Consider the following 22,072-nt stretch of genomic DNA (forward strand, 5'->3'; position numbering starts at 1 on the left):
CCAAACACAAGGCAAATGACGGTTTATGTGATTGAACGGTGTGTATGATGATTATGATTCTGACAACAACTATATAAAAAACACTAACATTTTCATATACATATTTATTAAAAAATTATATTAAATACTAATTATTACTAATCTTCTGATTTATTTCACTCTATTGTACATTGTCTTTTGCTTTTGAAGGAGAAATATCATACGGATCGAATATTGAAACAATAACCATATCGTACTTTAGTTCAAATTTACTCTTAATTTTATTTTGTTCATATTTTGATTTTCATTTGGAATCTGTTCATATACGTAGACAAGATTCTGTCTATTCACGACGTAAGAATCTTAGTATTTCCGCTGTTCTGCTTGATTAGATTGTGATGCCCTTATCTTGCTCTTGTGAACTAATTTGCGATTCATTTTCAATCCTCTTTTTTTGTTGCTACAAATCAGTTGATAATTCAATCCTAGTCAATCGTTCTTCAAAAGAGTTTTTAGAATTTTAAATAGTCATTCGCGGCGCGAACTCCCACTTGTGTTTTTAATATATAATTTTTGCAGTGCAATCTACTCAACTAGATATTCCCTTTGAATATCACAATTAATATTGATTTATGAGCTAGTGTTTTTTCTGCGTTTGTGTGCGTTGGAGGTGAGAGTGGAATTCGTGAAAGCCTTCAATAGATCGATTAAGTGCAGTTCTCAATAACTTTCTATCACTTGTCAACACTTCAAAGAACTTGAATTTTATGGGTGTGCTGTCGTTTGTGTGATGTTTGCGACTTTAACAACCTCCGATGTCATCGAGAAATCTAAATTGAGCGATGCTTCTTGTCAGGCCAAGAAAACTAAAGGTAGAAAAATGCGAGTCTTGCAAAAATGTGACTTCTTTCTGTCTGCTAAAGTGAAAATGGTATTCATAGACTATTTACCAGATATTTCATCAGCTAGATGTTGTCATTCATTGATATGTTTCTGCATTTTACGGTACCAAAAAATTGGCAGCTTTCTCTTATTTTTAATGTTTCTCGAATCTTTATTGCTAACACTTCAACCTTCAAATTACTTTTTTATTATGGTTGTAAGCTTAAAATTTCTTAAGGTGCGCTCTTCTTTCCATTTACGCATTGTTTATCTTTTTGCTTTACTCAAGTCATATTTGGGATGTTTGATTTGGACATACTTCAGAGTGCAGAAATTTACAAATACTAATCAGACAAGATTAAAGTCAAGTTGTCCAAGTTGCAGTAATTCAATTTTTTTTTAGAAAAATTGATTTTGAGGATAAGCTTTTTTGTCTTGTAGCTTCGGCACGCTTTTAACTTAGTTCTTACAGGAACGTATTTGAATGTTTTTGAACTTTTCTATTTGCGCGAATAGGTTTTGTCACGCTTGATTTTTCCTGAGTCTTGAAAGTTTTTTCCGCTTCTGTAGCTGAGGGTGTTCAAGTCGACTGTGGATAATTCACGCTAAATGAAATTAATTGAAGGAAGTTTTAGAAACCAATCTTTTCAATTACAAGTTAGACGAAATATTTCAATCAAAATCTTTTTCCTAAAGTCATTAGGGAGTTTACTTGATTAGAGTTTGGAAATTACATAACAACGAAGTAAACGCAGCTATTTTTTGGCAATCTACTTGTTATTTTTCAATTTCAGCTCTTTTGACACCTGTTCGTCCTTTATTTATGTTTAACGCCTGAGTTGGATTATTCGCGAATAGCCTTATTCGAAATCATCATTCAACAGTCTATGAATCATACCTCAAACAATTATTTAAAGTCAGTTATAACAAAAGATGAATTTTTAAATACGCAGATATACAATACCTTGCATCAAAATTTTTACAACATAAATTTCTTCTAATAATAATGATAAAATAGTATTACGTCTATATTAAAATTGAGTTTTCCTATAGACCCCTTTCATCTCATAGCGAATCTTCATTTATTTGACGAAATAATGACGACACCAACTGCAGTTGTCGCTTCAAAGGCTTTTCAGCGTCGCTCAGTTCGGCAATTTTTTTCTGATAATTATCGTGCAAAAGTTGCAATTTGCAATGTTCGATTTCGAGCTTCCGAACTTCATCTGAGTCGGTCATATTTGTCGATTTTATCAAATCGTCCCAGGAAGCTGTGCACAAATTAAAACTGGTCGGTGACAAATCCAAAGGTGCATCTTTTCGGCTAATTTTACTGTCTTGAACGCTTTCGACTGGCTGAGCACATGATGCGCGTTTTCGCTGATTTTCACATTTGGTTGTGTCACTATTAGCCGAAAAGGTCTTCGACTGTTCGGAATTAATAATCGAATTTGATTTAGGGTTTTGATTATTTTTGGGCAAGGAGGCGTCCAAAACTGTGGAATCGGGTTCGACTTTAATCTTAACAGGCGATGTCGGCTCTAAGCAAGTTATTTCTGATGATAAATTTTGGGCATCGTTTTGAACTTTTTGTAGATTTAAACCTAACGCGGTTAGGTTCGAAGGGTTTGATAGAAAACTAGTGGCGGCGTTAAGAATAAACGGGTTGCTTGCAACTGAAGGATACATAGCCGCTGCGGCTTGTAGCAAAATTTTTTCACTTGTACCGACCAATGATTGGCTGTTTAACACTGCATTTTGATTGGACAATATTGATGATGGTTGTTCATTGGCAGATGAAAGTTTGGGACTAACGCTGCTTTTTCCGGACGCAAAAACTCCACTTTTTGGGAAATTTCCCAACGATTCGAGTTCTGTTGATGAAGTCGATTTTTGGGTTTTCGAGCTTGGGTCGGAATTTTGGTTGTCTTTCGGAGATGTCGGGCATTTGAAGGTTTTGCCCGAGACTTGGTAATCACGTTTCGAGGGCATAACCGAACGTTTCTCGTAATCTAACCATTGCATGATCAAAGTTCGTTCGCAGGGGTTGCAAACAACGACTGTATCGAAGTTGTCTAAAACTATACATCTCGGATCGAAAGTTATTTCAGTCAAAAACGGAAATTGGCTTTTTCCGATTACTCTAACTTTTGGTCGTGCCACACTTTTCGTACAAACGACACAGCAAATATTAAGAGAATAACTTCGCATACTTTTTGGTCTGTTGTCTTTTGCTAATTCGTACCAATTCCATTGTGAAACTAAGTTATGGTAACAGAATCTGCAACTTAATATCATTCCTTCTTTTGAAATTATTTGCGCGCCCTCCGCGGGGTTTAAACTCTTCAAAAGCGGGAAAAATGGCGTTTTATCATCGTTAGGGCGTTTGTCCCCAAACAGGTAATAGATTTTACCTGTAGATTTATAACCCTCGCCACACAGGTAACAAATTATTTGCTTCTGGCTCTGTGTTCCTAAAAGACCCGCCATTAAGGGCAAAGTATAAGCCCGGCTGTTAAGGGCAACTTTCTGCTGGTCGTAGAAATTTTTCTGAACCAAAAAATAACCCATACATTTCTCACAAGCTGTAGTTTTTCTAACTTTATGCGGGAAAAATTTTGACAACGATTTGAACTCGTCGTTTTCTTCAAGTCGAACGGACGACATTTTATCTTTCGACTTATTTCCTTGTCTGCAAATTTGACAGTAATTTGCATAGCATATGTCACACGTTAGGGATAAATCGTTTCCATGAGAGGCAAAAATGCTGCCGCAACTATAACAGAAACTGTGGTCCGAATATCGAAGCGAATAAACCCGCAAGTCAATCGGAATTTCAGCTTTGTCAAATTTAGCCCACTGGGCTTTTAAATTATCTTCACAAGGGGTACAGGCAAAAATATCCCCATTTTTGATATGGACTTTAGTCGAGTGTGGTGGTTTTATATTTCGGAAACATGGGTAATATCTAGTTGTTAAATTTCGCTCAGGGGGCGAATCGGTAAGAATGATTCGTCGTTCCGAAAAGAGCAATCTGTCGTTGCAAAGATAGCATGAAATTTCTTCATCATTTGAAGACTTCAAGCAGGATAAAGGCGACGATGAAACGCTTTTGGCGTTTAATAGAACGTTGGGTTTCACATTTGTCGCAAAAGCCGCTGAAACTTGCTTAATAACCCCGTTAGCAACAATTTCGGGCGATATTTTTTCGGCTTTCGGTGACGACTTACTAGCCGAGTTCAAATTGGTTGTTTTCAGGGTTGAAAACACTAACTCGCCAAGGGGTTTAACCCCATTCTCGGCTATCGTATCCTGTGTATCCATGACGACCAGGGTTTTCATAATTTGCTTTTCACGAGTCGTGAATTTCCGAGTGAGTTCGGGTCGTTTCATCCAGTACAGTCGTTTTTGTCGGTGGATTAGACCATCGTCGTAAACCGACCATTGTTCTAGAAGAAAAGTTGAGCATAATAAACAGACAAGCGCCGTCCCGGACTCGGTAAGCTCTGCAGAGCCCTCGGCTGGGTCTTGATTTAGCAGAAAGGGAAAAAATGGTCGATTAGCCGAATCGGGTTGGGAGTTGACGGTGATGAATTCGGAACTGTTGTAGCCGCAGACAAAGCAGCAGACATTTCTGTTAAGAGGAGTTTCGGCTAAGATTGCTGTTGTTTTGCGTGGCATGTTTGAATATTGTAGAATTCAAAGACTAAAACACAAGAATGCTTTGTACCCAAAATTTAAGTCAGAAAAGTCAACAAGTTCATTTTTTTTAAAACTTAATGAAATATTTAATTTCAAAATTGATTTAATAAAAGCTTGAATTAGGATAAATTTGAAAATTTTAATTTCTTTTAGGATATTTGAAGCAAGAAGTTTAAAGAGCAGAAATTAAGTTAATTTGTTCTTAAACCGTAAAATTAGTGAATTTAGCAAAAAAAACTGTAATCAAAAGATGGTTTGGTTATATTTGACTTAACAAAGAGTAACAAAGTCGAGCAATACTTGGTTCAATTGTTAATTTTAAAATGATGAAATGGTTGTTTTGGTTAAAATTTCGCCAAAAACATAAAGTCCGATTCACATTGAACGCAGGTTTCAAAACACCACAACCAGAAATGAACTAGATTAAACGGAATTTTCTTTTTTTAAAAAAAACTGGTAAAAGCAGACCTGTTTATGTACGTTTGTGTATATACACATACAGCAACAGCAGTATCGTGACAGATAAAATCAGTGAACGAATTATACAAAAAATGTGAAATAACAAATGAGAAAATGAAAAAATGAGCGCATATGGCGATGGAAAATAACACACACTACAACAGCTAGCTACAATTTTAGTGAGAACAGCAATTCTTTCTCTGTTGCATCTACTACTGCAATCTATTCACGAGTGCTAACAGCTACAGGATGTTAAGATAGCCTGTTGTGCGTATATTGTATGCAAACAGCTACTAAAGATGGAAAAACACACATAAGGGAAAGGGAAACCATCATCCATGCAACAACAAGAAGGGGGAAAGGGGAAAATGAACAGAAGGCGAAACAGCATGAATGAATTTTTTGCCTTAATCATCTACGGTGTTATTGCCCAACTGGTGTTGAGTTGAGGTAACGTATTAGGGGGAGACAAGGGGTGGGGGGGGGGGGGGGTGAAGATAGAAGATACGGGTGAATGGCAAATGGCAATGTGAAAAAATAAAAGGGTGTAATGATGGTGGATCTTAGAAATGGCTTAATGCTGTGGGGGGGGGGGGGGGGGGTGTTTATACGATTGGATGGTTAAGATATATGTAAACAAAAAAGGATGCGTTGGTTATTATATGCGCTATAGGCTCGTCTGTGCGCAAGTAAACAAAAACATATGTGGAAATTGTTTCACTTTAAAAGAGACAGAAAGCGATAGGTGATTGTGAAGTAACGCGCACTTGATGGGCCATCTTTTTCGGCGAGGGGAGGGGGGGGGGGTGTATTCTGTCGATTTATTGGCTGTTGTTGCCCGGTAGACGAAAAAATGTTGCGAGTATTTAAGAATTTTAACTGACTGAACTGAGGGAGAATTGAGTGAAAATTGTAAATAGAGTGAAAAACAAAAAAACAACAAAAACTGTGGAAGAAGAAACAGACGTCCAACCGCCTGCAACTTTCCGTGTGCTATATTTGTCCTATTAGCGTTACTTTAATCAAGCTTTCCCTTAATATCATTACAACAACGGGTTTCATTTTGCGTTAAATTATCAGGCATTTTAGGACTACAAAAAAACGCAAAGGTAACAAAAAACAGCTGGATGATTCCGTTACAAGAGGTAAACGAGCCTAAGTTTTTAAATTTACTTCTCGTCGAGATAGAATCCGTATTTCCTTTAAGTGACAGAGATGACAATTTGACAGCCGCCATTATTTATAGTTGATCAATGAATCTAAAAATTGCAGATAAGATACTTTCAGAAATCAATTTGGCGAGTATTTGAGAATTTAAGGCAGCTTTGACGTAAATCTAAAAAACAAATTAGAAAAAATTTTGCATGCAAAATACAATATTTCTTATATTTGATCAATACATCTAAAAATTTAAGCTCAGATATTTTCAAAAATCAATTTTGTTGAGTTTTTGAGACGCCTTAGACGTTGCATGTAAAAAAATTCGCAAGCAATCTTATTTAAATTTTGAGCATCTTCTGAATTTTCAATCAGACTTACAACTAATTTTTAGCATACATAAAAAAATCAAAGCTTATTTGAATTCTGAAAACAGAAAATTTATCTAATATATTTCAAAATATTGGAAACATAACAGGTAAAAATCAAAGAAAAGACTATAAAAAAATCTGCCACAAAAAAGTTGAGGTACCTTAAACTAAAGACCAGTCATTTGTCAGTTAAATATTTCAGGTACAAAAACAAACGCACGCGTAAGTTTTTAAATTTTTTTTCCCTGTTCTCAAGCAATATTTGCTGACCTACACTAAAAAGTTTATAATGAAAACCCAAAAAAGTTTTGAAATGATTCAACTGTTTGTGATAAACAAAGTTACCACTTAAATTAACAGAATATTTGTTTAATTAGCTGAAAAATATGTGATATTTTTCTACTAACCCTGAAAAAAAATGGGTTCAAAAAACTTATGCCAAGCCAAGCCTACCTTTTTGTTCAGCGAATTTGGTTGATTAAAATTTGTCCAAACTACACAATTTTCTCACCAGTGAACAAAAAGAAAACGTCAAAAAGTTTGAGAAAGAAACCTTTTTATTTCATCTCAATTTACGTCTCTTGCATAAGGCTATGCTCGCAAAAAAACGTCTCGAGGCTGTTAATCAATTTAGTGGGAAAAGTACAGAGCTATTAAAAATGTCTGGGTTAAAAACCAAGTTAAAAGTTTTCCGTGTTGTTAAACTATCAGTTCGGGCCTGTTATGTCAAAATTTTCACAATTAAAATTGTATGAATTCAGGCAAATATCGGTCCTCATTTGACTGTTAAAAAAACAGGATGCAGTACAGAAAACAAGCCAACTTATTACAAAATAGTTTTTGTTTTTAATTCATTTCATTTTACATTTTAGCATTATAGAATTAGCTCAGTTTTAATTAGAATTAATAGTTTTAATTTAGATTTTTTCAAATTCTTGAGAAACAAATTTTTCTTCGAACTTAACTTCCTATGCAATAAGTATAATCTGAATTGTTACAGTTCCAACGTTTGTTTTTCTTGCAGTGGTATGGCAAAAAAATGCCAATTTTTTTTCATAGATATAGTGATGCTTCGTAAACAGTTTACGGCTCTAAAAAAATAACCTGGACGGAGAAAGGTTTTTATGTTGCTGCTTTTGCGATTGTCGATTAAATTGACAATATGAGCTTATTTTCTGTTAATCAATGAATCAATTTTTCTAAAAGTTGAATTTCGCGTACCTTGGTAACAAAATGTTGCTTCTTTTGAACAATTTTTGCTATAATACACTTGAAAATTTTTGTAATCAATTATTTGCAAAATGGCGAAATAATTGTAGTTTAGAGTAGGAATGTCTTGGAGCGGATAATAAAAGAACGCTTTTAAATTTTTGATCGAATAAATATTGGTGTTATAAAGTTATATCTTCATTCGCCATAAAATTAAATCAGTGATATTTATATTAAACTTCTAGTAGAAAAAAGAACGATGTCAAAATCAATGCCAGTCATTGTGTAGCAATACGCTAAAAAAGACTGTTATAAAAAGAAATTGTAGCGAAATTTCATTTTATGGAGAGAGGATATAATCCTATATAGCCCAGAAAAAATCAAGAAACCTTGAAACTATTTGTTTTCACAAAAGCTCGAAAAATGAAGAGCCGACAAAGATCATAAAAATATTTCAAACTTCAATGAAAATAAATAATGAGAGAAGCTGATCAATACCACAAGATCATAAAGATGAAATCATACATCTGTTAAATGAAATTTAAGAGAAAGCAGAATCTGTTCTCATTTTGTGCAATACAAAACGGAAGAAGACGTATATCTAACGTATCTCCGAAAAACAATAGAAAGTTCAGTCCAAAAGAAAATTTCTAAAATTACCTGTAATTTCGTATAGTTAAGGACAAAATCAAGTGAAAAATTCTAAATAAATTTTAACATTTACGGCTTTGTCAAAGTCGCTAAACGTAAACTATGAAAAGCACAAAGCTGCGCGCAGGATAACATGAAACTACTGATGAGAAAAGAGCCCAAAACTGCTGTGAACGAATTAGAGCCCTGTTAAGGCGAGAAGTAGAGACTGAAATGGGGGGAATAAAAAATATGGAATAAAGAAAATAAGGAAGCAGGTTGGGAAAACATGCGACAAGTTGCACCGGTGATATTTTTCATATATTACGCGTATATTACTTACCTATTCGCAGCAACAAACCATACTTATATATACGTAAAAATAAAAATCAGGTTGCGTGTGTTACTTCATTACAAGTGCAGGTTGCGACCGGGCAATGCTAAAAACGAGTTGCCCAAAATGCTGGGAAAATAAACCCCACATGGAAGGTAGCGCGGGAAAGAATGGGGAAAATATTTTGTTCACTTATAAAATGAGGGGTTAAGGGAAAGGGGCGGGAGGGGTGAATGGAATTCAGTCGCAGCTGTACTCATGATGTGTAATCCATGAAAATTAGGGAAGAGGGTATTGCAGTCCTTTTGGGTTCGATTTTTGCCCCCAATTTGAATTCACGCGTAATACACTGAAGAGGAATAAAGTAAGTTGTATTAAAATGACGCAGATGCAAAAATGTGAGGAAAAATTTAATCACAGGTATAAGTTGAAATAAAATTTATTCTATTAAATAATTTTTTCTATTCTTATTTCAAAAAAGGAGAAAAAATTTCACTAGTGACCACAATCATTATCAAAGTAAAAACTTCAAAATAATCAAATTAAATTCTTGAATTATTAAAACAGTTTCAGCAAAGCTCTGGCGAAAATTTCGAAGTACTAACCGACGAATATCCAAAAATAATAATTAGCTTCAATATCAACACAAAATATTTCAACATATGCTTATTCTCACCCCACCCCGGGCAAAATCTGATCACAAACAAAACACATGTTTTGTAGCCGCCCGGGCGCCACACTCATTTGAAATAGGGTCTAAGAAAAACACCCAACAGCTTTCTAACAATTCCCAAATACTCAAAAATTCATTCCGAAAAGACTGAAACTAATTTTGAGATCAATTTTCCAGGGAGCGTAATTTGTTGGGCTAATTCGCATAATCGGTAATACACGTCAAGGTGTGAGCGAATAACTTATCAGACTATTAGAGAAATAATTGTGGAATATGGTCTGTTTTTACTCAGAACAGCTGCCCAGTCAACGATACCATGCTGTGATTGCATTTAGGTTTGGGATAATTTAGGCTCAAATTTAAGCCGACAACTAAGAAAGCAGAAAATGGCCGGAAAAACACGTTTTAAGGATCAAACAAACATTACTGTGCTGAGCTATTCTGGGGAGAAAATAGAACTCATCTAATGTAAACCAAACATTTCAGGGTTAAATTCTGAACAACTCAATATTAAAATATACGAGTGCTCTTGAAAAAACGTCCTAGTGAAAGAAGGAAATAAAATAGAACACGAAATTCAAGTAATTAATTAATGAAACCGGAGCAAAGTTACAGGTATACACCTTTGCTCTTCAAGCAGCAATTATAGGGTCAATACTAAAAAAGTTGCAATATGTTCTCAAATAGCTGACTAAAGCGACTGAAACCTCAAAGATTTGAATTTTGACAATCATCAAAACAAGATACAGTTCATTGAAAACTCAAAATATAAATAAAACCATTTTAGAGCAAAACTTGATAGTTTTTGTAACGAACACTAATTTTTCGCGACAAAAATTCCAATTGGTGCCAAAAAAAATTAATGTGAGAAATTTGCTTTCACTGTTACCCCAGAACAAATTCCCTTCTTGGAAATTAATCGAGTTGAAAACAGCATGTCTCATTGAGAGAATTTAATTGCGAAATATATACCCCGCAGCTATGCAGCAAATTGTTTCTCAGTCATCAAATTAAGAGAGGAACTAAAAGCTTGGCCAATCTGTGTTTTTTTAATATAAATTTGGGCTATGTATATGTTTAACCGAAAAAGCACGAGTACATAGTACTGTTCTCTGATAATATGAACCATTTTGCGGAGAACTAGAGGCTTAAAAAATAAAGTTTTAAGGAAACGTTTAATGCAAATATACGCAAAAATAGAGTTTAATTTGAGTTTAATTTAAGTAGCGAAATTTGATTCAATTAAAAAAGAAAAAACAAAACATTGATGACTATTAAAATTAACGGATCCTATCCGTTTGTGCCCCCCAGCTTAGTTGGTGCATATGATTTGCACCACCAGACGCACGTGCCATATTTTTACATAATGATTTACGAGGTAATGGCACGTGCTCTGTAACCGGGAGGGGGCGCATAACGTACTGGGGGCACAAAGAGGAAAAGATCCAAATTAATTAATACTTCGAAAAAAACCGCAATATCTTTATATTAAAAACAAAAGAAAAATATTTAACAACTAAAAAATACCAGTACAGATCCTGTAAGGCCGATATTTGATATAATTAGTCGTTGTAAAAATCGCCAAAAATCCAACTCTTGATTCTGCTGACCAATCGAAAAACATTATTCTGTTTTGCTCCAAGCGTGCTTTTTAAGAACCGAGTTGCATTTGCTGTTGCATGGCGTTACTGCGTAAGCAATAAGTAATGGTTAGGTGACTCTGCTTGAAGTCACTGAGAACTTCTGGCATTTATCGAGAACAGCGAAGCGGTTCGAGATATTAAGTGAGAATTTCGTAGTGACTTCTGCAGAGTCACTTAATCATGCTTATCAAACGAAACGCGCACGTTTTAAAATAAAGAAAGTTGACCGAAGTCAACTTCTGGCTATGTAGGAACATCCGGCATTTTGACTTCTGGCACTGTGAGTGTTTTAACACGTGTTCTTGAGAGTGAAAAAGTTGTACAAATGCCAGGCCAGAGCGGCGACAAAAAAGACTAAATAAAAAAAACAGTTTTTCAGGAATAGGATTCTCTGATCCTCAGACTCAGTATAATGGCCACTGAAAATTGCCATTTTAATCAGATAAAGTTAGTTAGAAGATGCTGTTAGGATCAAACTAAACATAAACGCAATCTTATACATAGATTTTTATTAAATAATGAGTTCGTTACAATTCTGGACTTGCATGTAAAATTATTTATAGAACAAAATCTGACAATAGATTTCATTACAAAGTAACATTAGATTCCGAAAGCAATCTCCTTGATAAAATAAAAAAAATTCAAAGTTTTAAAATTATCCGCGGTTTTGCGTACCATTTCGTTCAACAGTTCACTTGTAAGAAAAGGCTGCAGCTAGACACTTCCTACTATCATAGAGCTAAGATGCGACTATTTTTAGAATCTGAGGCAACTATTTTTTAAACTTGCGAAACAACTAAAACTTTGCCGATTACAGTAATGTTATTTATCTTCACTCTGTATATATTTAGAAAGCAATTTGAAACAACTGTCCCACGATCATCATTTCAGAAAAATAGCACATAACGAAAAATCAACAATTAAGTTTCATTTCTGTCATAAATTGTTTCGCAGTTTTCTAACCAACCATTAAACGTTTTAAATTAAAAAAAGCAACAAAAATGAGGAGTTGCCGTAAAAACATGTAAAATTGATTAAAAATCGACTAATTATTTTAAGAGTAATTGAAAGCTAACACGTTTACTGTTTTTATAAGAAAAAACTCTACTTAGGATCTCTACATTCCATTAACACGAATTCCTTATATTACTTGAGTTAGCCGCTCTAGTTTCATTCCCGTACTGAGTTTACTTCCGTCAATTTGTCATGGATAAAGTTCTAGTATGCATATGCAAATGCTGCGATGCGGAATAGTTACCTTTGACTTTTATTTTTAATTTTGCTTCCCAGCAGCATCGAACGGTCCATTTATTCTTTCAAAATGATACGAAAAACTTTGAAATTAATAATAAAATGAAAAACCAGAAGTTGGACCTGCTTACACTTGAGCGTCGGAACTTGCCTCAAGAAAAATCTGTATGTTCATCATTTCTACTGCTTTCTATTGCTTACCAAATTTTGTACTTGTGATGATAAAAAGTTAAGAAAAAATTTAATCCAACTTCAGGTTAAAAAAACTTGCATTTCCGTATAGATATCAGTTAATATAAAATTAAGAGACAACTTTGTTTAATATAGACATTTAGATATCTCATACAATCGATTACCTATGACTTAAATTGTTCCTCAGTCGTAAAATTAAGAAAAGAACTAATATATGCATCCAGCATATATTAGTTCTTTTCTTAATTTATTGGTCGGAAGCCAGATGTACATTGTTGCATTTTAAAAATTTATTCGCTTTATCAGCTCCCAAAAAAAACTGGTTGTTCGCGAAAAGCGTTTATTGCAAACAATCATTAAATTTGTTTTGTGTATGCTATTTTTATTTAACTCTGTTTAACTTTGAAAAAATTTAAGAGAAACTCGTAAAGAGCGAGGACCCGCAATTACAAAACCCGGGTCGAAACCGAATGGTTAACCTGTAAGAACTTGCAAGTTTCCTGCAAAAGATGGTTAACTTGTAGGAATTTGCAAGTTTCTTACAAAAGATCGTTAACTTGTAAGAACCTGCAAGTCGAATGACTAACTTGTAAGTTTCTTGCAAGTTCGTTCCGGTTGAGCTCAACTCTTATTGGTTAGTTCAATTTAACACTCAGTCATTCACCATAGAAAGCGCGTGAGAGTTAGTTGCTTAAACTGTATAAGTTATTACAATGCAACCTAAGTTGATATAATGTTTACTTCTCAATTTTATCAACTCAAGAACTCCTTTTGCAATTCAATTAATGATCAGTAGATCTCAATTGGCTTCTTCACAATTGCTTTTCTATAAGTGTTGCCAAAATTTTATACCTTTTTGACTTTGATTGAAGTTTCAAATTCATATGTCAGCATTTTCTATATTTTGAAGTATCTGCTTACAAACACATCTTGCAACGCTTATTGTTTTTTGCTACAATATATGCAGAAAAGTTATCTGGTAACAACTTATATTCAAAGAAATTATGTACGAAATTTTGTAAGTCAACTGTTTAACTTGCATGAACCGTGCGAGTCGAATTGTTAACTTTCAAGAACCTTTTAAGTCGAATGGTTAAGTTGTAAGAGCCTTGTAAGTCAAATGAATAACTAGTATGAACTTGTAAGTCAAATTGTTAACTTGTAGGAATTTGCAAGTTTTTGGAAGAAAAACTTGCAAGGCGATGCATCGCCTTGTAAGTTTCTGCCAGAAAATTGCAAGTTCTTACAAGTTAACCATTCGGCCTCGACCCGGGAAAAGTAACAATTTACTCGGTGACATTTGAACAAATGCCATTTAACTTACGAAAAGCAAAAGCTGACTTGAAGAAAAATTAGAAAAACAAAAAATCACGTATTTTTTGGAGAAAGGTGATAAATTGATGAACGAGAACACTTTTAAAAATTGCATGAAAAAAAATTATTGAAGTGCTCACAAAAATATAACACGTACGAAATACAGGCTTTTTAAGAAATATTGTTCATGATGTCCTGGTAACCATATAAGGATCATTAAGGACTTCTTGCGATGCAATAAAATTTGCATGATCTCAAATAAAATGCTTGTAAATCAGATACAATTTTCGGCGGTGATGAGAACACGATCAATAATTTTTTTGAAAAATTAAAAAAAAATAGCACTTGATCATAGACCTTGAGGTGAAAAGAATTTCTATAAAGTTACCATAATCCGTGGATGGACTTCTATGGGACCAAATTCCCGGGAGCTATATCTTACCTATGACACAACTGATCAAACTGCTTAAAAATTTAAAGCTAGCTTTGAAAGAAATCGGAAATAAAATATGATAAGTAGAAAAAAAACATTGAACTATTTAAGATTTTATAAATTAAAATAACAATAAGTCATAAAAAGTTATCAAAGTCTGAACAGATAAACCATTGCTTTGAAAAAAATTGAATGTTTTTCCTCAAATTTTGATGCCGTAAGAGGTTATCTTGACAAACCAATGGCTGAATATATAAATTGATAACTAAGTTTGGCTTACCTTTTTTCTGTGGTGTACAGAATCGTTTTTACTCGAATTGTGTACAGTTCGTTTTCACTCGAATTTTTACAACTAATCAGAATAAAATCAAAAGTTTTCCGTTGTTATTCCAATCTTCAAGAAATTGTTAATAACTTGTATTGTGGTCAGTCTTGATAATCTGAACAAAGTTTGGTAATATAATTATCTCTCACTACTTCATAAAGTAACATATTGATCGGGTTAATAGATTTTCTGAAGGTAATTTAAAAGTCCGCATTGAACTGTATAGAATAGATTTTACTTTACAATTATATCTGCCTCTTTTAGAAAGAACTCCGAAAATAATAATTGTTGTAGAAAAAAACAGAGCCACATATGTGAACAATAAACAGACACGAAAACAACTGCCACCAGCAAGCCAGCTAAAAGAAAAGCTCAAATAGCCTAAGACACTGCAGCCAAGTAATTTTCACATCTATCCTGTGATTTATTGGTTCTAGTTCAGTTTCAAACACAAGCAATATGACTTGAAAATCTGTCATCGTCACTTCAATGACGAAAATTAGTTTTCTTGGATGATTAATCAAGCCAAAAATTTTTTCGGCTCAGTGGGCTGTGGATCCGAATTCGGTTAAGTGACCGGTGGGCAACACCTGCTGGGTCTGCTTGTTCACGTGGGGACCGCAGTGAAATCTGTGCCACAAAATAGAACTGCAGTACTATTGCATAAAGTATAATGCACAATTGCTTCCAGCTTGCGATCTAAGCGGAATACGCTATTCAAAAAGAAGAAAGATTATTTAGCCGATCTTCATAATTTCTACCATACCATCCCTTAACTTTGTAATAGTAGCTTCCATAATTCGTAGAATAACTGGTGGCACATTGTGAGTATTTTAACTTAATGTATAAAGTATGGGATTTCAAAAAGCATAATTAGGAACATTTTCTGCTATGTGAAAGTTTCGACTTTTTAAACATTCGGTTTCCAATTGTTGAACAATTGTCAACACGTGATGCACATACAATACTTAACATTAGGTTCTGACCTCATGTAAAAAGTTTTGTGTCAAATACATTTAGGCACATCGTGCATTTTGCAGAAATTAAACTAACAAATTAAATACAACTATGGTAGCTCATTTATAAATCTATTAATTAATTTGATGCGTATTATAGATTTTTGGATGTAAATTTAGGCTTCACCTCATTTTTTACTTAGCAATTGATGAAAAAAGGTTTACTTAACGTTCGGTTTCAAGAGCGCCAAAAGTAGTATTTAGTTTTTCGGCCGAACGATTTGTCTGCAAAGTGAGTTAAAACTTGCAATTACGCGTGCAAATGTATACGTGAACAAAAACAGGCAGCGCAATTTTGATTAGAAGCAGGTTGTTTTCTTACTACATTGATCACCTGTCGCTAAAAGCCACCGATTTGAACGCAGGTGTTTCACAATAACGCGGGAGTCTGTCTTTCCTCTTTGCTTGTACAAATTCTGGATTTTCTCTGGCTATGTTTTATCTAGCCAGCTATCGCAATATCCGAAATGTAAACTAAATTTTGTCCCACAAACCCCCCCCCCCCCCCCCCCCCCTCCACCACTCCGTGTACTCATAACACTCCGCCCACTATATATTCCCACACTTTTAAAATTCCTGAAAACCCAAATAGATAAACTCGATCCACTCATAGCGTATACTGCGAGAAGTAAATACATTCATTCAACTTTTTGAAGCAAAATCGGGTCTTTCTCATTATAGCCCCCCCCCCCCCCGCTCCCCAGCTTAGTGGTCAGATAACCTATAGCCTAAAAATTATAAAGCCTAAAAATAGGGGGGCTAAAATTTCATTGGGTGGTGGTGGTGGTGGTGGGGGGGGGGGGGGGTATAATGGGAAAGACCCGCAAAATCAAAACAAAATTCATCGGCAAAAAATGGTAAATTTCTATTTCGAGATTAATTTCCAAGAAGCTGTTTTCAAATATTTCATTTGCGAAAACTAGAAAAAATTTGAGTAAAATTTAAATTTAAAGTATTAGACATGGCACTATTGATCAATGTTTTGACATATTTGTTCACGTGCGTATTTTCACCACTTTTCCCGTTTGTTTTGTTTCAACAGCAGGTGAACGAACAGCAGTTCCCAATTCGACAACTGGTCAATAATGGAGAAAGACAAGTTAATGGAACAGTTAGCCGAAATAGCCAAATGGTAGAAATAAGGTGCAGGAATCAAGCAAGCAATAAAAGTTTCCCCATCTTCATAATGTACTCAAAATTACCTATAAAGCCAAAAAACAATACTGAATGATGGTAACAACATTAATACTCCCCAAATATTTAAAACATGATTGACGATTAATTATGCTTGTGTATTACTCTTAACTGGAACGAGATTTCGCGCGAACTGCCTGTGCTCTGAGCCGAAAAAATGTGTTAATATGATATGTTAAGCGGATTGATTGATCAAAAAGTTTAAGCAGGAAATTTAAGTTGAAGACTTTCAGCGTGATGAGCTGCGCGAGCCAAGACAAGCCCGGGTTGTCATTTCTTAGTTGTCATTAAAGGATCATATATGATGTCATACAACTCATAACGTATTTGCTTGCACGCTCTGGTATGAAATTAAAAAAAATGATATCTGGTCATTGAATGAATTCAAGCAGAAAAAAATCAAACATGATCTTAGTATGACTACCAAGAGATCATATATAATCTATGGCTAATTTTTTTTTCAATTTCTGGTAATGAAATTTTGCTTTTGTGATTCAACGTTAAATTATTGTGGGCAATCAAAGTACCCTAACTTGCATTTTAGTGATTACCAATTTGGGATAACAATAGGCCAAGTCTGTAAATCCGACGAGAATTTAATTGTTTTTTTTTCAAGAAAAGTTAGACTAATAAACATAATTAGTGTTCAAAAAAATAGCGTGGTTAATCAGATACTGCATTGGAGAGCCGTACTGACATAGTCTGGTTGGTTGATTCACTGTGTCGACATAAGCTGAGTCAATTCACAGTAGGATTGAATCAGATAGATCAAGTAGAATTTAAAATTTATGAGTTTTGTATGGTATGTAGTACTACTACACCATGGCAAGTTTCGGAGAAAGAATTTCTCAGAAAACATTTAAAAGTCTTCTAAATTAAATTAGACGGTTATTCTATTTGTTTTGCGTATAAATGCTCACACACAGGTAGTCCGAATGGGTAAAATGTCAGCTTTAGTACCTTTGACTAGGTTTCATTGAAATTGCATCAACTTATACGTGTTTTAAAACCTGGCTTGGCTAGTAAGAATTAACAATTTCCATCAATTTTTTAAACATTAGACAGAATTTTTAAACATCCGAAAAGCCTAAACAAATTTGCATGCATGCCCAAAGTCTTGATAAATGATACCAAGCAAAGTTCACTTCGATGCGAACAGGTGAATACGTTGAATGAATTTTTTCACTCCGTGTTCTCCCCAACAACTAATTTAAGTTGAAAAGATTTCAAAGTACAGAAACCCGCTCTTATAAATTTTGACGTCTCGAAGAATACAATAAGAACTATAAAGGATCATATATGATGTCATACAACTCATAACGTATTTGCTTGCACGCTCTGGTATGAAATTAAAAAAAATGATATCTGGTCATTGAATGAATTCAAGCAGAAAAAAATCAAACATGATCTTAGTATGACTACCAAGAGATCATATATAATCTATGGTTAAGACTAGCAAAAATCTCTGCAACATCATGCAATCAGTCCCTCGGAATATAAAGAGAATGCGAAAAACACCCGACAGCTGGAAAGCTGCTGCCATAATGCCAATTCTTAAAAAGGAGACCGTAGAAAAGTTCAACGCTACCGGTCTGTCTCATTTTTGAAAATTGATATCAAGATTCTGGAAAAATGTAGAAACACTGCCTTGTACAACCATTTTTGAAAGCTCCTAACAAAGAGTCAACATAGTTTTGTCATAAGAAGATCTGTGCAAACAAAAATGCTGCTGTATATAAATAAAATCAAAATTGATTGGAGTTGGTTGATGTTTGCTTGGAATACTAATCGACTACTTGGAAGATCGACGACAATATGTTCGTGCGGACAAAACAAGTTTGATGATACTCGATATAACAAGCGGGGTACCACGGGGGTAACTCCTAGGCCCATTACTCTTCTGTATATTTTTTAACGATCTTCCGGATGTCCTGATGTTCTCTGAGCCCTTTATCTTCGCTGTTGATCTTAAAAATTTGGCTGTGCAAAGATGCTACTGGGAAGTTCAAGATACACTGGATTGAGAACTGCGTAATCCAAAAAAAATGGAGCTGGCAATAGAAAAGTGCGCACATCTGAAATTCAGAAGTTGATACCAACAATAAAAATTTCTGGTAATCGAATTGGCAAAATTCGCGACTGTCAAAGATCTTGGTATTCACGTGGCGGCTGATGTATTGTGGAAACAGCATATTGAAGAAAGAACGAAGGAAGCAAACAAAATTTTCTACATGCTTAAGTGAAACGTTGCAATTAAAGTAAACACGCTTGTAAATTTGGGATTATATAAGTCCCTATTTTTGCAAGTAATGCTGTATGGTTTCACGTGCTTGACTGCAGGAAAAACTGAATTTCGTACTCTGGAAAAGTTTCTAAAAAGGTAATTAATGGGATAACGGGAAATAAAGATACAGAATTCAAAAGGCAGCTTCTACTATTGAATATATTGCCACTACCAATGTTTATCCAGCTCAGGGATCTATTGCTTGTTTCATAAGCTCTGAATGAAGAGAGTAGCGGCAGAAGTACACACGAAAAAAGGAACAACGAAATTTTCAAAATGAGGAAAACGCGAACAGAGAAAGCCCGCAGCCAATTTACCTTTAAAACCTGTTGAATTGCAAACCGCCTACAAAATTTAACAAACTTAAGAGAACCAGTTAGAATGAAAAACAGAATATTACGTACAATGTGGAGTTTTTGAGATGAAATTTTCTGAAAGGCCATTCCACCGAAAGAAAGAAGGTATAATGAACCGTAAATTGGATTGTTTTTAAAGAGCATATCTCAATTTTGTGGAAAGAAAACGAGAGACCACATTAAGACTAATATTTGGAAATTGCGGTTGAACGCAAAAATTTTTGCTTCGGTTGAGAATAAGATTTTTTTTATTGCATAGCTCAAAATCTGTATACATAAAATGACATCTATTTTTCTGAAAATCTTATATTATTCCAATGATGACTGCTACTTGAACGGTTAAAAGTTTCAGTCGGAGTACAGCCAGTGCGCGACCGAATTTTGTCTGGCACCACTAGTGCCTGACCCAAGTTAGTCTGGCACATTCAGTGCGCAAATCAAGCAGGTCTAACAACCCAGTACATGACCCTAGTTTGTCTTGTACCCCCTGTGTGCGACTCAAGTTGGTCTGATCAGAGCAGATGTCAGTCTGGATGGTCTGGTACCCCCTGTGCGCGACGCAAGTCAATCTGATCAGCTGGTTTAGATCGCACACGTCATCCTGGGTAGTCTGCACCAAGTTTTAGTTGCACCCCGCGCCTTGCCCATGTCTGTTATCGGTCTGTTCGTTCTGATTCATATCCAATTTTGGTCTGGTCTATGCTCATATTTCGTTCTCTTCGTTCTGGTCTATACACAAATTTCAGTCTATTCAGTCAGGCAAAATGTTTCGGTCTGCTCAGTCGGCCCGTACCAGGAAAGCGGGCTTGCAAATGCATATATGTGAGCTCTATATCCATTGATAAGAGATGAGATCGAGATAGTTGAGCCTAACCAGAAACTAAAAAAATTATATGGTCTGATAAAAACTCAGAACTCAAACCTGAACAAATGCTCAGAAAATTATTGAAAGTGACTGTTAAGCTGCAAGAAAAGTCAGATCTCTGGCAATTTGCTGACAAACTTGACAAACTCACCGACTTGATTTCTAAAATTTTAAATTTATTTAAATCGACACTTAACAAAGAAGTCAAGTCTGTTTGTTCTGGATTAGCTCGTGTTGAGTCTGGCCTCGGGTCTCTTCGGTCTGGCAGATTTTCGGACCTAGAGTCAGTTCGTTCTGACACAACGCTAGAGTTCGGTCAGTTTGTTTTTCGTAAGTCTGTTTCCCTAAATTATTTTGTGTTTATGCGGGGTGGATCGACTCAAACGCCTATGAAAAACTCTTTCAAAGACAAAATTTCGAACTACTGCCGTTTTTCTGGAAATTATAAGGCGTGTTTACAATTTTCTAATCTAGATCGTCGGCTTCAAAAATTTTTCGTGGACTTTAAAGTTTTCTCTGTCGAAGCGAACTTCAAATTTCAAGTTCATTTTCCAACGTGAATACCAAACGGCTAGATACTAAAGGAGTAGCGATTGTTGAAAAAATGCAAAATGTTTACTCACTGTTTTCAGGAGGATTTATCTATGGGTGAATAGATGATATATGATGTTTCAAATCAAGGATCAGAATTGTTAAAATAAACTCAAACACCAACTCAGATTTCGCAATCTCTGAATGAACTTTCAAACTCAAAACGAATAAAATTTGACCAAGAAAACATAAACGCTGCTATATACACTGAATATAGTTGAAAATGTTAAAATTTCTCTTTGTAGAAACTGAGCTAACTTCTATCCATCTAGTGACTTTATATATGTATGTACATACTAATTTTCTATCTGTGGCTTGACAACGGTGCGCATGTGTTAATGCGGCATATGCGATCACTGCTTTTTCCGTCATAGTTGTGAAATGTTTGAAATTTTCTGTATCTAGTTGAACACATGTGTTCGCATCATTCTTAGCTCTAATAAAGTATATAAATTCTTAATACCAAAGTTGGTCTCTTGTTTAAAAAATATGTGACCAAATGGCAAACTCCTGATGTTTCTTCCCGCACGTTGCTACGCTTTTTTCTCTTTTATTACGACTATTTATTATTATTATTATCATTTCTCCCATTTGTTAGCTAACTGAAGTTGTTCCTGCTTAGGAAATGTACACTACTTGACAAAATGACCAGCAATATGAAAATGGTGAACAGATTTCTTCCGTATGAAAGTATCAGTTGGCCGCGAATGCAACTCAAAAAATTGAAGTTAGTTAGAACCGAGTTTAAATGAAGATAGTCCGAAAAAGTTTAAACATCAAGTATAACAGAGTTTCTGTAAGGAACATTAACAATTGGCATTATATTGATGATCTGATATGGAAAAAACGATAAACAATAAAATCTGAAGCCAGTTTGAAGGTAGCTAAACAATTTTGTGGTATCAACTCGGTCAAAAAGAGGGGTACCCGCTCTTCAAATTAGATCAAAACAATTTGTGGGGAGCGAAATAATGATTCAACTTTTTGCTTAATTGAATCAGCTGATCCGAAAGGAGAGAGTTGACATGTTGCTAAAATTCCTAAAAAATGCTGCGAGTGCGTCATCGTAAGGCCTACAAGTTTTCACAGCTCGAAACAGCAATTCGTAGAATTTCGCAATCAAATTTACGGCCAATATTAAAAAAAAAACTTTTGCAAGTTTTGACTTGAGGATATACGATAACCGTAGATTGGAGGTGAATGTGGTGAAA

The 22,072-nt window shown here is 34.8% G+C and overlaps 1 protein-coding gene across 9 annotated transcripts; it reads right to left on the reverse strand.

The window, feature by feature from the left end:
* Positions 1 to 1,782: 1,782 nt before the first annotated feature.
* LOC142350311 (uncharacterized) lies at positions 1,783 to 21,217 on the reverse strand. Of its 9 annotated transcripts, none has more exons than XM_075402134.1 (2): positions 21,159 to 21,217; positions 1,783 to 4,567 (listed from the first exon to the last, which is right to left on the reverse strand). In XM_075402134.1, the coding sequence occupies exon 2, from the start codon at positions 4,540 to 4,542 to the stop codon at positions 1,927 to 1,929; it is 2,616 nt and encodes an 871-aa protein (XP_075258249.1). In that variant the 5' UTR covers positions 4,543 to 4,567; positions 21,159 to 21,217; the 3' UTR covers positions 1,783 to 1,926. The 9 variants fall into 9 exon arrangements, with proteins under 9 accessions (XP_075258249.1, XP_075258243.1, XP_075258250.1 ...); XM_075402128.1 differs by lacking the exon at positions 21,159 to 21,217 and adding an exon at positions 20,894 to 21,144; XM_075402135.1 differs by lacking the exon at positions 21,159 to 21,217 and adding an exon at positions 19,890 to 19,933.
* Between the last annotated feature and the right edge of the window lie 855 nt (positions 21,218 to 22,072).

This window comes from Convolutriloba macropyga, chromosome 12, assembly GCF_964194025.1.
Source record: "Convolutriloba macropyga chromosome 12, txConMacr16.3, whole genome shotgun sequence".
NCBI lineage: Eukaryota > Metazoa > Xenacoelomorpha > Acoela > Convolutidae > Convolutriloba > Convolutriloba macropyga.

What these genes read in the sequence shown, in the direction of transcription:
- LOC142350311 (XM_075402134.1), bottom strand. Translation starts at nt 4,542, where the DNA reads ATGCCACGCAAAACAACAGCAATCTTAGCCGAAACTCCTCTTAACAGA.